Source organism: Pseudophryne corroboree, chromosome 12 (genome assembly GCF_028390025.1).
Source record: "Pseudophryne corroboree isolate aPseCor3 chromosome 12, aPseCor3.hap2, whole genome shotgun sequence".
Classification (NCBI taxonomy): Eukaryota; Metazoa; Chordata; class Amphibia; order Anura; family Myobatrachidae; genus Pseudophryne; species Pseudophryne corroboree.
In genome coordinates, this window is record NC_086455.1 from 25,658,629 (window position 1) to 25,675,883 (window position 17,255).

Sequence of the window (17,255 nt, forward strand, 5' to 3'; positions counted from 1 at the left end):
AGCTAGTGCAAAACACAGCTGCCAGGCTGTTAACCAACCAGCCCCGTTCTAGCCACATAACACCCATCCTCTACTCCCTCCACTGGCTGCCTGTAAGATGGCGAATCATCATCAAGATTGGCTTACTGAGTTTCAAAGCACTACATGACCAGGGCCCAAGGTACCTGAAGCAGCTTCTGACCCCATACTGCCCCACTCGATTACTGCGATCTGTAGATGAAGGACTTTTAGCAGTTCCTAGAATCTCCCATAATTCATCTGGGGGTCGAGCTTTTAGTCATGCGGCTCCGACTCTATGGAACTCACTTCCCCGCACAGTGCGAGAGGCCCCAACTATAGAATCCTTCAAAATTAGACTCAAAACTTTCCTTTTTACTCAAGCATTCCCATAATTGTCCCTTTAGTATCTACATGCTTCTGTATTTTATGAAAAGCTGTTCTGTACTTCATTATTTTCTGTACTTTATTATGCTATGTATCTGTTAAGCGCCTTGAGTCCTATTGGAGAAAGAGCGCTATATAAATAAAATTATTATTATTATTATTATAGTGCTGTGAGGCAGTAATGCTAACCATTACACCATCCGTAATACAATGCACGGTCTGAGACCGAATGTATATATTAGAATACTCGTACAACATATTCTAAGACACAGGTACACTTGTTCTTAACTAACGTTGTCTTATTATTGACATGTAGACTACTTAAGTGTCTGTAAAATCACGGCGCTGATGTACAGGCGGATTTACAGGGGAGACCTTGCCCTGCAGTCCCGGAGAGCAGTCGCAGCTAATCATAGAAGATGGCGCCCAGCGTCTCAGTCAGGGAGTGAGCGACAGCTCCAGGGCGGGAACACCAGCAGTAGATGGGGCTCCGAGCTGGGGGAGCGGCTACAGGTCAAGCACCTTCTCCCCTACGCTGGTCCTCACCACCTGGTACTATGGAGTCTTAATAAAGTGGATATTTATATTTCCAACCTGTACTCCTATGCCCTGGTGGATATACTGGGGTCCCTGCTCTGTTACAGTGTCCACGCCAGCGTCGCAGTCCGTCTCCTTAGACTACAACCGGAAAGCGATTTAATGGCGGGTCCCGCCTGGGGGACCCTCTTACCTCCTTCCTTCATTAGCAGCAACACGAACCAGGAGCGCATCTGCGACCGTGTGCCTAGAGCCGGAGCGTCTCGGTCGCAAGTACCCGGGAACAGATCACGCGGGAGTATGCGACGCCGCTGGGGAGGCGATGGAAGCCGCAGCACAAAAAGTCACCCTGACATGTAAGTGCTGCGGCCCTTGAAGTCTTCTAAAAGCTTTTTCAGGGCTGCCCAGTGCAGCCCCCACTGTGAAATGTCCTGCTTCTGCAGGCACCAACTCGAAACTGAGCTCACAGTGCCTGGAGGCGGGGTTATAGAGGAGGCCCCACAATGCATCATGGGACAGTCTAAAGCTTTAGCCTGTTGGTGCCTGGATCAAGATCCACCTCTACACCCCGATGTTTCCCTGTGGAAACCAATGTAACCAGCTGCAGAAACGGCTATTTAATGAAAATATCTTTTCCTCGCGCAGCACAGTAATTGAATAGGGCCCTAAGAGTTTCCTTCCTCCACAAGGACATGTGTAATCAGCATTACCAGGTAAATACAACTCACACATGCACTGTATTTGCTGGGATCCCCGCCATTCAATCTATTTTAATTCCAGCCGCTGTACCGGAACTCCCCTGCAGCACTGACTGAAGGGGATCACTGAAGGTCACAGTTACGTCAGTACCAACACTCTGCTAAATACAGCTAAAGTACGAGAAGCACCTAACCAAGAGACGTAATACTTCCAAAATAAGCATGAATTTAGAGTCAGGATTAAGCCACCTGGTTAATTTAAACCACTTTATAGCAAGCACTGAATGTAGTTGCGCGACATGCTCAATGTGCGCATTGAATCCCTTGGTAGCTGCACAGCCACAGGTTGCTTAAGAATGGAAATGGTTTTTAATGGCGTTTGCCTTGTTTACAATAAAGCTGTACTGTGGGAGATTACATGCAAACAGTAACGTTACCTATAGCAGGAGCATTAATGCAGAGCTCTCTGGCCAGCAGAAGAAAGGTTTTCCCCAGGACATACACGTTCACCTGCCAGAATAATAGAAACAACATTACAATTTCAGGAATAACAGAAAATGACAGTGTACACTCATCTGCAATTTATGGGGATTTAAATTCATGTCATTGCACTGCAACCTATGGATTTTTTATTTAGTTTCTTCACTCCCCCCGTCACCCAGCTCCATAGCAATGCATGCTAATTTGGACAATCTCATCCATATTGGCCTGCATGCATAAGCGCTACGTTATTTGTCGGTGCCTACACACTGCACGACAGGAACGAGGTCTCATTCATTAATGAACAAGAACGTTCATATCGTGCATTTTATCTGCCAGTGTGTAAGGCCCTTAAGACACCTTGATCAAGCATGCTTTAATGCTTTGATATCATTAATATTGTTATTAGGCTTTGATTTTGTATATTTTAAGTCTTTCAATAAAAACTTTTACAGCTTATTATTCCTATTATATCAAAATATATGTAGATAGACTAAACATTAATACACAAAGTACACACACAGATAGATGAAATTGAAAATAAGTTAATGTTAAGCATTAGTCCTACTTATTACTTATAATTAAATAAATCTGAATAGTAATACAAAACAGTAAATGCAAAAGCACTTTCCAGAGGAACACACACAAAAAGAGGAGTTAAGCATTAGCACTGGGCATGCCACTGGCATTAAACATTCTGAATAAAAACGCTAAGTTTTTTTGTAAAACAGGCTTTTTTAAAGGAGTCACTGTGCCGTGCCTGTACTCACAGCATAATTTTTTGTTAGTTCTTTTGTAAAACCATTTGGTTTAAAACCAGCAAACCCTGATTAAACTGCAATGTGGTAAACCTGCTGCCTGCATACAGTAGACTTAACAAGTGATGGACTGGAGCATGAATGGCTCACCCGGGGTATGCAGTAGTAGAGGCCCATGCCTAGAGGTGTGGCCAGCCTCCAGAGGGGGTGTGGCCAGCCACCACAGAGGTTTGGCTAATCATTAGAGAGTACCTGGTCTGAACTCTTTGATAAATTTATACAGTAAATAATGCTAGAACATGCATATTATGTATAATTCAAGAACCCAGTCTGGAACATGATCACGGGGGAGGGGGGTTTCCCCTGTGGGCCAGTCACACCCTGGACTGAACCAATACTCAGCTTATCACTTTGCTAGGAACCCCTCAACTGGTCTGGTATAGGAATTCCATACCAACCAACCATGTGCCTTCACTAAAGGAGCTAACAAGGAAATACATTCACAGTTCACAGGAAACTTCAATGATGGGTAACGCAACCCTCTATTTCAGGCGTGCTTGAAAAAATATTGCCACTTTCAAACAAGTTGCATCTGGTGGGTCTATTAGACACAGAGACATACATATGTATCTGCCAATACACTGTTATCCCTAAGTTTTATTTTGTAGGAAACTTCAATGCCTGATCCCCGGTGGAAATATTCTGTGTAAGGTTTCTCTGCATAATAAAACCTTCTTGCAGTTTTAGGACCTCACTCCATTTGGTGTTGCCTTTTCTGCAGATGTTAGCTCTGCGAGCATGATTCCAAGGCTTGTTGCAGGCAGTGGGGAAAGATAGAGACTGCAGTACATGATTGTAAATGGTGTTCTATGCCCTTGGCCCAGCAATACTGGGTTTCACAGAAAACATATTTCCTTGGGCAAGTACTAGCTTTAAGACGTTATAAAACAAATTATCCTTTAAAGCAGCAATCCCATGACCAACAAGGTGTGTTTCGTTTTAACAAACCACTGTGGGAGACTATAAGAAGAAACTTGTTATTTACAAGAATTCCACCCAGGTCCAAGTGAAATGGGTAAGATGAGGAGCATAATGCCATTATTCACGAGTCCATGGGGAATGGGATGGGTCGAATAGGACACAATTCTCATAGAAATGCATTATTTTTGTCCCTCCCCTCTTTACAGACCCACGATTCGTGGCATTATGCTGTGAGGGGGCGGGGTCCAATAATCAGATGTACCCACCCCTATCAGCAGTATCTCCCTTTTGGACTTCTAGAGGGGATAAGTGAAAAGTAGTTAAATGTGCTTAAGACTGCTATTCATTATTTATAATTCTGCAGAAATTCCAGAGTGTCAAGTGACTACCATGGCAACCACAGTCAGTCAAATGACAGATGATGTAGAAGCTTTGGAAACCCCTCTTAGTTCTGTCTGCACTGTAAAGTCCGCTTCTAGATGATTCAATGCTTTACAGAGGGGACAAATTGGGGGTGGGAGGTGCCTACATGGCTACGCTGCTACTTAAAAGGAAAAAAAAAAAAAGGAACTTTTCTAAATTTAGGCAGTTGCCCATTAAAAATAAATAACAAAGACAACGGACAGTATACAGCATATAATTGAATAAACCAACAAAGCTATATGAAACCTAGTGGAAAAACCTATGGCTATGGCCACACATAGCGGCCAAGCGGGTCCCATTCAGCGGCACCTGCTTGGCCTGAAGGAAAGTGCACATGGGCACCTATGCAGGTGCCCACACATGTGCAGCAGTCCCGCTGCCGCCGCCGGATACAGCTGCAGCATACTGTGGTTGAGCCGGATGGCAGGGCGATGGGATTTCAAGGTGAAAACATTAATTTCAATGTATGTGTTCACACAGTGCGGCTATTGAAATCCCGTGTGTCACTGGCCGGATCCTGTTCTGTGTGATCCCGCAAAACAGGATCTGTGTGAACACAAAACTCCCGCTTGGCCACTGTGCGAGGCTGTAGCCTTACATAATTTGACCCTGCAACTTCAGAACAATTAATTGAAAAAGGAAAATGTTTGTTTTGAGTATAAAAACTCCAGGGGTGTACACACGGTGAGATAAATCTGTAAGATTTTGACTTTATAGTCAAAATCTTAAGGAAAGTTAGTGCACGTGTCAAGGTGTTAAGTAGCTTGCGATCCCGATTCAATCCCAATGCGCGCTCCCGTGGGGTCGGTATCGTAAGGCTAGATAGACTGTGCAGGCAAGTCAATCTTGACTATCTAGTGTACCATCTAGTACAAAGTATAGTCAAAATCGAAAGTACAAATAGTCAAAATCTGTGCTCTGGGGGAGTTCAGGGGAAATCGCATAGCAAGGATCTCACCGTGTGTACACACCTTCAGTTTGGAGTTGATGCTGTTTTTGATGCTTGTTTCAGGACTGGATAACATATCTGCAGCATGGACGGTGTAATGATTAGCATTACTTGGGTTCGATTCCCACTGTGGCCCTAACTGTGTGAGGTTTGTATATTCTTCCCGTACTTGCACAGGTTTTCTCCGAGTACTCTGGTTTCCTCCCACAATCCAAAAATATACTGATAGGTTAATTGGTTTCCTGACAAAAATGAACCCTAGTGTGTACATGTGTTTAGGGCAGACTGGATGGGGCAAGTGGTTCTTATCTGCTTCTAACGGATTCAAACTAAACCCAGTATCCTTTTTCTTTTTTTTCTCTCCACACTATTGCTTTAAATCTTAATATATTAAAAGAGTACTTTCCATTCCCCAATTTATTTTGGCATATCCTAATTAGATTCCCTGTTCTGTTCTGTTCTGGATTAGTGAAATAAAAACTAAACTATAAATTACTCCCTTGCTCATTATTTAGTATGTGATTTTTTTTTCTACTGGCTAAGCTGGAAATCCAATTTCTGGTGTCTATTTACAGGAGTGGTTTTCAGATGCATTCTCAGAACCCACTAACACGCCAAGTTTTAAAGATAAAAGAAGGCACAAAAAGCAAAAAAAAAAAAAGATTAATACTATATGGAAAAAATAAGAATTTACTTACCGATAATTCTATTTCTCGGAGTCGGTAGTGGATGCTGGGGTTCCTGAAAGGACCATGGGGAATAGCGGCTCCGCAGGAGACAGGGCACAAAAGTAAAGCTTTTACAGGTCAGGTGGTGTGTACTGGCTCCTCCCCCTATGACCCTCCTCCAGACTCCAGTTAGGTACTGTGCCCGGACGAGCGTACACAATAAGGGAGGATTTTGAATCCCGGGTAAGACTCATACCAACCACACCAATCACACCGTACAACTTGTGATCTAAACCCAGTTAACAGTATGATAACAGAGGAGCCTCTGAAAGATGGCTTCCTAAACAATAACCCGAATTAGTTAACAATAACTATGTACAAGTATTGCAGATAATCCGCACTTGGGATGGGCGCCCAGCATCCACTACGGACTCCGAGAAATAGAATTATCGGTAAGTAAATTCTTATTTTCTCTATCGTCCTAAGTGGATGCTGGGGTTCCTGAAAGGACCATGGGGATTATACCAAAGCTCCCAAACGGGCGGGAGAGTGCGGATGACTCTGCAGCACCGAATGAGAGAACTCCAGGTCCTCCTTTGCCAGGGTATCAAATTTGTAAAAATTTACAAACGTGTTCTCCCCTGACCACGTAGCTGCTCGGCAGAGTTGTAATGCCGAGACCCCTCGGGCAGGCGCCCAAGATGAGCCCACCTTCCTTGCGGAATGGGCCTTAACAGATTTAGGCTGTGGCAGGCCTGCCACAGAATGTACAAGTTGAATTTTGTTACAAATCCAACGAGCAATCGACTGCTTAGAAGCAGGTGCACCCAACTTGTTGGGTGCATACAGTATAAACAGCGAGTCAGATTTTCTGACTCCAGCCGTCCTTTAAATGTATATTTTTAAGGCTCTGACAACGTCCAACAACTTGGAGTCCTTCAAGTCGTCTGTAGCCGCAGGCACTACAATAGGCTGGTTCAGGTGAAACGCTGATACCACCTTAGGGAGAAAATGCGGACGCGTCCGCCGCTCTGCCCTATGTCGAATGGAAAATTAAATAAGGGCTTTTATAAAACAAAGCCGCCAGTTCAGATACTCTCCCGGCCGAAGCCAGGGCCAGTAACATAGTCACTTTCCATGTGAGATATTTCAAATCCACATTCTTTAGTGGTTCAAACCAATTGGATTTGAGGAAATCTAAAACTACATTTAGATCCCACGGTGCCACCTTAGGCACCACAGGAGGCTGTATATGCAGTACTCCTTTGATAAAAATCTGGACCTCAGGGACTGAGGCCAATTCTTTTTGGAAGAATATTGATATGGCCGAAATTTGAACCTTAATAGATCCCAATTTGAGACCCATAGACAATCCTGATTGCAGGAAATGTAGGAAAACGACCCAGTTGAAATTCCTCCATCGGAGCACTCCGCTGCTCGCACCACGCAACATATTTTCGCCAAATACGGCGATAATGCTTCGCGGTGACTTCCTTCCTTGCCTTTATCAAGGTAGGAATGACTTCTTCCGGAATGCCTTTTCCTTTTAGGATCTGGCATTCAAACGCCATGCCGTCAAACGCAGCCGCGGTAAGTCTTGAAAAAGACAAGGACCCTGCTGAAGCAGGTCCCTTCTCAGAAGTAGAGGCCACGGATCGTCCGTGACCATCTCTTGAAGTTCCGGGTACCAAGTCCTTCTTGGCCAATCCGGAGCCACTAGTCTTACTCCTCTTTGCCGTATAATCCTCAATACCTTTGGTATGAGAGGCAGAGGAGGAAACACATATACCGACTGGTACACCCAAGGTGTTACCAGCGCGTCCACAGCTATTGCCTGCGGATCTCTTGACCTGGCGCAATATCTGTCCAGTGTTTTGTTGAGGCGAGACGCCATCATGTCCACCATTGGTTTTACCCAACGGTTTAATAGCATGTGGAAAACTTCTGGATGAAGTCCCCACTCTCCCGGGTGAAGGTCGTGTCTGCTGAGGAAGTCTGCTTCCCAGTTGTCCACGCCCGGGATGAATACTGCTGACAGTGCTATCACGTGATTCTCCGCCCAGCGAAGGATCCTGGCAGCTTCTGCCATTGCCCTCCTGCTTCTTGTGCCGCCCTGTCTGTTTACATGGGCGACTGCCGTGATGTTGTCCGACTGGATCAACACCGGTCTTCCTTGAAGCAGAGGTTCCGCCTGGCTTAGAGCATTGTAGATTGCTCTAAGTTCCAGAATGCTTATGTGAAGAGACTTTTTCAGGCTCGACCACACTCCCTGGAAATTTCTTCCCTGTGTGACTGCTCCCCAGCCTCTCAGGCTGGCATCCGTGGTCACCAGGATCCAATCCTGCATGCCGAATCTGCGGCCCTCCAATAGATGAGCCTCCTGCAACCACCACAGAAGGGATACCCTTGTCCTCGGCGACAGGGTTATCCGCAGGTGCATCTGAAGATGCGACCCTGACCATTTGTCCAACAGATCCCTTTGCATGGAATCTGCCGAAAGGGATTGCTTCGTAAGAAGCTACCATTTTTTCCCAGGACTCTTGTGCATTGATGTACAGACACCTTTCCTGGTTTTAGGAGGTTCCTGACCAGGTCAGATAACTCCTTGGCTTTTTCTTCGGGAAGAAAAACCTTTTTCTGAACTGTGTCCAGAATCATCCCCAGGAACAGCAGACGAGTTGTCGGCATTAATTGGGATTTTGGAATATTCAGAATCCATCCGTGCTGCTTTAGCACCTCTTGAGATAGTGCTAAACCCATCTCTAGCTGTTCTCTGGACCTTGCCCTTATTAGGAGATCGTCCAAGTATGGGATAATTAATACGCCTTTTCTTCGAAGAAGAAATATTATCTCGGCCATTACCTTTGTAAAGACCCGAGGTGCCGTGGACAAACCAAACGGCAGCGTCTGAAACTGATAGTGACAGTTTTGTACAACGAAACTGAGGTACCCCTGGTGTGAGGGGTAATTGGAACGTGGAGATACGCATCCTTGATGTCCAAGGATACCATAAAGTCCCCTTCTTCCAGGTTCGCTATCACTGCTCTGAGTGACTCCATCTTGAACTTGAACTTCTTTATGTACAGGTTCAAGGACTTCAGATTTAGAATAGGCCTTACCGAGCCATCCGGCTTCGGTACCACAAAAAGAGTGGAATAATACCCCTTCCCTTGTTGTAGAAGAGGTACCTTGACTATCACCTGCTGAGAATACAGCTTGTGAATGGCTTCCAAAACCGTCTCCCTTTCTGAGGGGGACGTTGGTAAAGCAGACTTCAGGAAACGGCGAGGTGGCTCTGTCTCTAATTTCAACCTGTACCCCTGAGATATTATCTGCAGGATCCAGGGATTTACCTGCGAGTGAGCCCACTGCGCGCTGTAATTCTTGAGACGATCGGCTACCGCCCCCGAGTCCGCTTGCGAAGCCCCAGCGTCATGCTGAGGCTTTTGTAGAAGCCGGGGAGGGCTTCTGTTCCTGGGAAGGAGCTGCCTGTTGCTGTCTCTTCCCTCGTCCTCTGCCTCGTGGCAGATATGAATAGCCCTTTGCTCTCTTATTTTTAAAGGAACGAAAGGGCTGCGGTTGAAAGGTCGGTGCCTTTTTCTGTTGGGGAGTGACTTGAGGTAGAAAGGTGGATTTCCCGGCCGTAGCCGTGGCCACCAAATCCGATAGACCGACCCCAAATAACTCCTCTACGCATCGCCTGTCCACTGTCGTGTCCATAAAGCTCTTCTGGCCGAAATGGACATAGCACTTACCCGTGATGCCAGTGTGCAGATATCTCCCTGTGCATCACGCATATAAAGAAATGCATCCTTTATTTGTTCTAACGACAGTAAAATATTGTCCCTGTCCAGGGTATCAATATTTTCGATCAGGGACTCTGACCAAACTACCCCAGCACTGCACATCCAGGCAGTCGCAATAGCTGGTCGTAGTATAACACCTGCATGTGTGTATATACCTTTTTGGATATTTTCCATCCTCCTATCTGATGGATCTTTAAGTGCGGCCGTCTCAGGAGAGGGTAACGCCACTTGTTTTGATAAGCGTGTTAGCGCTTTGTCCACCCTAGGAGGTGTTTCCCAGCGCTCCCTAACCTCTGGCGGGAAAGGGTATAAAGCCAATAACTTCTTTGAAATTAGCAGTTTTTTATCGGGGCACCCCACGCTTCATCACACACGTCATTTAATTCTTCTGATTCGGTAAAAACTACTGGTAGTTTTTTCACACCCCACATAATACCCTGTTTAGTGGTACCTGTAGTATCAGCTAAATGTAACATCTCCTTTATTGCCAAAATCATATAACGTGTGGCCCTACTGGAAAATACGGTTGATTCGTCACCTTCACCACCGGAATCAGTGCCTGTGTCTGGGTCTGTGTCGACCGACTGAGGCAAGGGGCGTTTTACAGCCCCTGACGGTGTTTGAGGCGCCTGGACAGGCACTAATTGAGTGTCCGGCCGCCTCATGTCGGCAAACGACTGCTTAAGCGAGTTGACGCTATCCCGTAATTCCACAAATAAAGGCATCCATTCTGGTGTCGACCCCCTAGGAGGTGACATCCTCATATTTGGCAATTGCTCCGCCTCCACACCAATAACGTCCTCATACATGTCGACACACACGTACCGACACACAGCAGACACACAGGGAATGCTCTATACGAAGACAGGACCCACTAGCCCTTTGGGGAGACAGAGGGAGAGTCTGCCAGCACACACCAAAAAGCGCTATATATGACAGGGATAGCCTTATGATTAAGTGCTCCCTTATAGCTGCTTTTATATTAATATATATTGCCATTTATTTTGCCCCCCCTCTCTGTTATACCCTGTTTCTGTAGTGCAGTGCAGGGGAGAGACCTGGGAGCCTTCCTGACCAGCGGAGCTGTGACAGAAAATGGCGCCGTGTGCTGAGGAGATAGGCCCCGCCCCTTTTTCGGCGGGCTCGTCTCCCGCTATTTAGTACATTTAGGCAGGGGTAAATATCTCCATATAGCCTCTGGGGCTATATGTGAGGTATTTTTAGCCTTTTTAAAGGTTTTCATTTGCCTCCCAGGGCGCCCCCCTCCCAGCGCCCTGCACCCTCAGTGACTGCCGTGTGAAGTGTGCTGAGAGGAAAATGGCGCACAGCTGCAGTGCTGTGCGCTACCTTAAGAAGACTGCAGGAGTCTTCAGCCGCCGATTCTGGACCTCTTCTTGCTTCAGCATCTGTGAGGGGGCCGGCGGCGTGGCTCCGGTGACCATCCAGGCTGTACCTGTGATCGTCCCTCTGGAGCTTCATGTCCAGTAGCCAAGAAGCCAATCCATCCTGCACGCAGGTGAGTTCACTTCTTCTCCCCTCTGTCCCTCGTTGCAGTGATCCTGTTGCCAGCAGGAATCACTGTAAAATAAAAAACCTAAGCTAAACTCTCTAAGCAGCTCTTTATGAGAGCCACCTAGAATTGCACCCTTCTCGGCCGGGCACAAAAATCTAACTGGAGTCTGGAGGAGGGTCATAGGGGGAGGAGCCAGTACACACCACCTGACCTGTAAAAGCTTTACTTTTGTGCCCTGTCTCCTGCGGAGCCGCTATTCCCCATGGTCCTTTCAGGAACCCCAGCATCCACTTAGGACGATAGAGAAATAGTCTATCATCCATAAATATATGGAAAAATGGAAACTGCTCCTCAGCTAACACTGCAGTGTTCTTTCACTCCTTACATCCCACGATTCTTCTTGGGTCAGTGCACTGCAAATCCCACACTGCTGAGGAGGTAGTAATCTGTATGAGACATTTCTGAGATGACCATACGATATAACTCACTGCAATGAATCAGAACTTTGCTTTTAGATTTTATATATATATATATATATATATATATATATATACACACAAATATATATATAGTCAAAGTCGAAAAATATTGCAGTACACACATCACGTACAAACTACACACAGATGGCCTCCGTGCGTACTTGTTCTGCTGTGCGTGCGCATATTTGCAATTTGCGTATGGTCGCTCCCGCGGTCGTGCGCATTAGCGCGTGGTATGGGTATTTACGGTAGAGTTTGTGAACGCATGGAAAAGCCATCAAAACACATTACATATTTAATCCAAATAGTGCACAATGTCTCCCCGCACCACATCAGCAAGTTACAACAGTTTAAATGGTATCAGAACAAAGGGATTCACCTTTACAGGATAGGAGGGGACTTAACAAGGTTATAAGGTGGTGTTTGGTATCCAGCTGTAGGGTATTTTAAGGGTAATATTCTGGTGTTGGTTTGCAGAAGATCGCACGTTCCTGCGAATAGTTATGTGCAGGAGCAGAATATAGATATAAACTGTAATTACTGTACATTAGGTATGCGGCGGGAACCCAGAGGAGACCACCCACAAGTGCATCTTGAACAGACATCGTCTACCTATTCAAACCAACCTATGACCTCTCCTGTACTGTAAATGACAATCCCTGTGTCCAATGGACAAAGAGATTACAGTATCCATTGTGTTAAGTTTTGGAAGATTGTATAAAAGGAGCCAGCTGCAGGCCTGGTCACACAAGACTCTCAAAGTTATCTATCTAGATGACCGAAGACCAGACTGGGTAGCGCGGCGAAATCCAAACAAGTATGTACTATTGACTGAAGCCATTATTCTCTTGTATTGTATTGCTATTGTAACCCCCTTTCAGTAATAATATGTTGTGGTGTCGGAACCCAGCAGTTTAAATACAAACTGGTGTCGTGTTTTCCTTTCCCTGCTAAGGTTTAAAGTGTATTACTATCGCATGCATAGCTGTTAAGGGTTCACGGTGTATCTTTGGGTGTGTACGCGCTGCGTGTACTTTGTACAGTCAGCGCAGCGTTTGTACGCAAAGTCTATACACGGTACGGGACTCTGTACGCGAATGGTGTAATAAGTATGTAGGCTGTGGATTAAGTATAGCGGCCGCAGCGGCTTCATTTAAAGTGTATGAAATGTCTTTTTAAAGTGTTGCTTTTAGTCCTGTATGTAAATCATATATATATATATATATATATATATATATATATAAACACACACACACACACAGAGTGTCGGACTGGGACATGAAGGGCCCACCGGGGAAATGCGGTAGTAGGGGCCAATGTTTATGGGTGTGGTCAGCCACCCCATAGATTTTGGCTAGCCATTAGAGAGTGCATGGGACCCTTAATATATATAGTAAATACTGCTAGTGCATGCATGATAGACATATGTATAACTCAAGTGCATAGTCTAGAATTTGATCCTTAGAGGAGAAGGTGGACCCAAAGGCAGAGGGGCCCACCGGGGGTTTCCCCTGTGCCCCTGCGGTCCATTCCGGCCCTGTGTATATGTATGTATGTATATGTATGTATGTATGTATGTATGTATGTATGTATGTATGTGTATGTATGTATGTATGTATGTATGTATGTATGTATGTATGTGTATATATATATATATATATATATATACACACACACACACACAGGTTGAGTATCCCATATCCAAATATTCCGAAATACGGAATATTCCGAAATACGGACTTTTTTGAATGAGAGTGAGATAGTGAAAACCTTGTTTTTTGATGGCTCAATGTACACAAACTTTGTTTAATACACAAAGTTATTAAAAATATTGTATTAAATGACCTTCAGGCTGTGTGTATAAGGTGTATATGACACATAAATGAATTGTGTGAATGTACACACACTTTGTTTAATGCACAAAGTTATAAAAAATATTGGCTAAAATTGCCTTCAGGCTGTGTATATAAGGTGTATATGTAACATAAATGCATTCTGTGCTTAGATTTATGTCCCATCACCATGATATCTCATTATGGTATGCGATTATTCCAAAATACGGAAAAATCCGATAACCAAAATACGTCTGGTCCCAAGCATTTTGGATAAGGGATACTCAACCTGTATATATATATACACACACATATACACACACACACATACCCATCCACAGTATGCCGGCACTCAATACAAAAGATCCCAACTGCTCAGGTGCCCTTCCAAACAAATGAATATCCAGCAATAGAGATGGCACTCAGAGACTTGTAGCAGTGAAAAAAGACATCTCTATTGGATGTTGTATCAACATCCAATACAGATGTCTTTTTTCACTGCTGCAAGTCTCTGAGTGCCATCTCTATTGCTGGATATATATATATATATATATATATATATATATATATATATATATAGATATATAGATATATAGATATATATATATAGATATATATATATATCTCATATGTCATTATCTCAGTATTATCTGCTTGCTATTCTTCAGAAGAGCGCCATTTGTCTTCAGCATTTATTGTTCTTAAAGTGCCATTACACCTTCTATTGTACTTTTCAGAAAGTGGACTTAACATAGGGAAGTCCACCACTGGCAACACCTGTCTTTGCACAGCAGATGGGGCAGATGTATAATGTGTGGAGACTTAGATGTGAGAGAGGCCGTGCTGTAATAATGCTGTCCAGCATTTGTGGGCTACAAACAGGGAACCCCACAGCAACATTGTGAAAAGACCCTTCCAGAAAGAACTACAGTGGCGCCCTTGTTACCGTTCTGCTTATATTGGTACCTCTATGACTAGCTGTTATAATCACCCAGTTTTGTTTGATCACTGTGTTATTTACATTTGTAAAGTGCCACAGAGCTTGCTGTGCTATATAAGAAACTGTTAATAAATAAATATAACAATATGCTATGTTCTTCCATAAAAACTTTCACTTTTCTACTGCACAAAAGCTTCATATACAAAAACACACAACAGTTTATTCAGCATGTGTTTATAACGGACACAACGTCTATATATATCTGCCTATGAATGAGTTTTATAGCAGCTGTCAGATCATAAATAGACGAGTTAGATTTTTTTTTTCCCCACACCATTCTAACTTGAACCGATGCTCTGCATGAAAGCCTCATCTGAAAATAATATAATTGTGTTACCTTTCAAATAAAATGCACACTACAAAGCAAACGGCATGTAGCATAGGAGTGAGCGGGATTGAGACGCACAAGCAGGAGGGATGGAGAAAGACCAATGTAAAAAAAAAATGCCTCGTTGAGTTCAAACAGAATGTTAATTATTTTAGGAGGTAAAAATTCATTAAATGTTTGTCATTCCAACCGTTCCTATTCACTTGTCAGAAAAAAGCTAAGCTGCAATAAATAGCACACAGAGGGACGCCATTTACCAGGACAGCTGGGGAGACTGAAATAAAATGTACCAGCTGCTCGGTAATATGCATGCTATGGACAATCTAGGCAGGGCCGAAGGGGCAAGCTATAGCAATTATTTTTACTCTGGGATGAAAATGGCACAAGGAGAGAAGCGGATTACTTGCTTGTTTTGATACCTTTTTTGGAACATGATTGGAGTCAGCTGGATCTTCTACATGTCCGCTCTCTGTAAGCGTGACATGCATGTTTCTCTGTGTGACGGTCAAGGTTTAGCGGAACCTAATGTAACAATGACTGACTACCCTTCAGGCTCCATTGCGACAAGGAAATGGTTAAGCCATAGATCTGCGGGCTCGTGGGTCACTGGTCGAACGCAGGGAGGTCTGGTCACGTATGACCTGCTGAGTAGGGGGGAAACACTTTGCTATACAAGACATGTACAAATTTGGTGCCTAGATCAATATTAAAAGGCACAAATGCTATTCAAAACAGTCTGGGGTCATATGTAATGAATGCATGCATGTCCATCCCTACATATGTATGTGTCTATGACTGTATGAATTTGTATATAAGCACACATTCAGACTCACTGGGCCTAATTCAGACCTGATCGCAGCAGCAAATTTGTTAGCTAATGGGCAAAACAATGTGCAGTGCAGGTGGGGCAGAAGTAACATGTACAGAGAGAGTTAGATTTGGGTGGGGTGTGTTCAAACTGAAATCTAAATTGTAGAGCAAAAAAAATAAAACAGCCATTATTTACCCTGCACAGAAACAAAATAACCCACCCAAATCTAACTCTCTCTGCACATGTTATATCTGCCCCAGCTGTAGTGCACATGGTTTTGCCCAACTGCTAACAAATTTGCTGCTGAATTGCCCCCACTGTGATGTTCTTTCACAAGCCAATGTGCAAATAACTTGTGTATGGAAAAAACATGTTCCCCCACATGCAATACTCTCATACTTGCCTACTCCCCTGGAGTGGCCGGGAGGCTCCCGAAAATCGAGTGACCCTCCCAGTTCCCCAGAAGAGCAGGCAAGTCTCCCTATTTGAGGGGTCCCCCTGCCCGTCCGCCCACTTTGTGTGTAAAGTGGGCGGTCCGGGCAGTCGATGACGCGATTCTTGCTGAATCGCATCATCATAGCCACGCCCTCTGCAATGTAATAACGGTGATCGCGGCATTACAGAATGGGGCGTGGCTAAAAGGAGGTGTCACTGTAACCCCGCCCCCATCCCGCCCTTGCTCCACCCCCGTCCGACCTCCAGTCCACCCCCTCCTTACGTCACAGCACCCGCCGGCCCGCCTGTTGAGCCGACCTGGCTGCTCTCTCCCGCAGAGAGCAGCCAAAATGTCGGTAATTATGAATACTCTTATTTCTTCATGTTATTTCACATACAGTACATTTCTTTGTAGCATATCTGTTAGCACTTCGGCTCATGGCAAACCATTGTCATCAGAGATTAGTAATTTTAGGTTCCACGTTTACCCATAACATTAGTCAGGAAGTCTGATGTTCAAAAAAAAAAAAAAAAATCCTTAAATCAAATAAATGTAGCTCTGATAAATCGCCTTAAAAACATACACAGCTCCCAAGCTTGCCTCCATTTCTCTCCTTGCGGGCTACCCTGTACTCCCTAATATAATCACGAGATCAGACACGGGGCCGGATGTGATGTAGTCCAAGTTGGCCAGAGATGCGGGTTTCCTGGACAAGCTTGAGACTTTTTTTAAAGCGGCAATCACGTACAAGGCAAAACCATGCCTAGTACTGTAAATGATTACCGCTTTAAAAAAAACCCATCCGAGTTCGGCCGAGAACCCGTACCTCCGGTCAACCTAGACTTCATTACATCCGGACCCAGGTCAAGACAATACTCCTATATAAATGTTATTGCTATAGCACTTTTCTCCTTATACGACTCAAAGTGCTTACACCTGCCTTTACAGCACCAAATACAAGACAAGCTTAATAGGGGAAATTAGTGAAATGCTTGGGTGAACAGGAAAGTCTTGAGTCCATCTTTGAAGGATTTTAAAGTAGAGGCTTCTCGAACTTTGCAGGGAAAAGAGATCCATACAGTCGGAGCCACAAAGCCGAGAGCTTGAGCCGCAGAAGAATTCAGGAGGGAGATTCTATGTACTGTTAATCAACAGATCACAGTAATCAAGCA

At 44.5% G+C, this 17,255-nt stretch overlaps 1 protein-coding gene across 2 annotated transcripts in view; it reads right to left on the minus strand.

Annotated features, from left to right (window-relative positions):
• The window catches only part of BRF1 (BRF1 RNA polymerase III transcription initiation factor subunit), a 463,462-nt gene that overhangs the window by 282,127 nt on the left and 164,080 nt on the right, over positions 1 to 17,255 (minus strand). For both annotated transcript variants that reach the window (XM_063947216.1, XM_063947215.1), the window contains exon 5: positions 2,057 to 2,129. In XM_063947216.1, the coding sequence (XP_063803286.1) occupies positions 2,057 to 2,129 (73 nt within the window). The remainder of the gene's footprint in view (positions 1 to 2,056; positions 2,130 to 17,255) is intronic.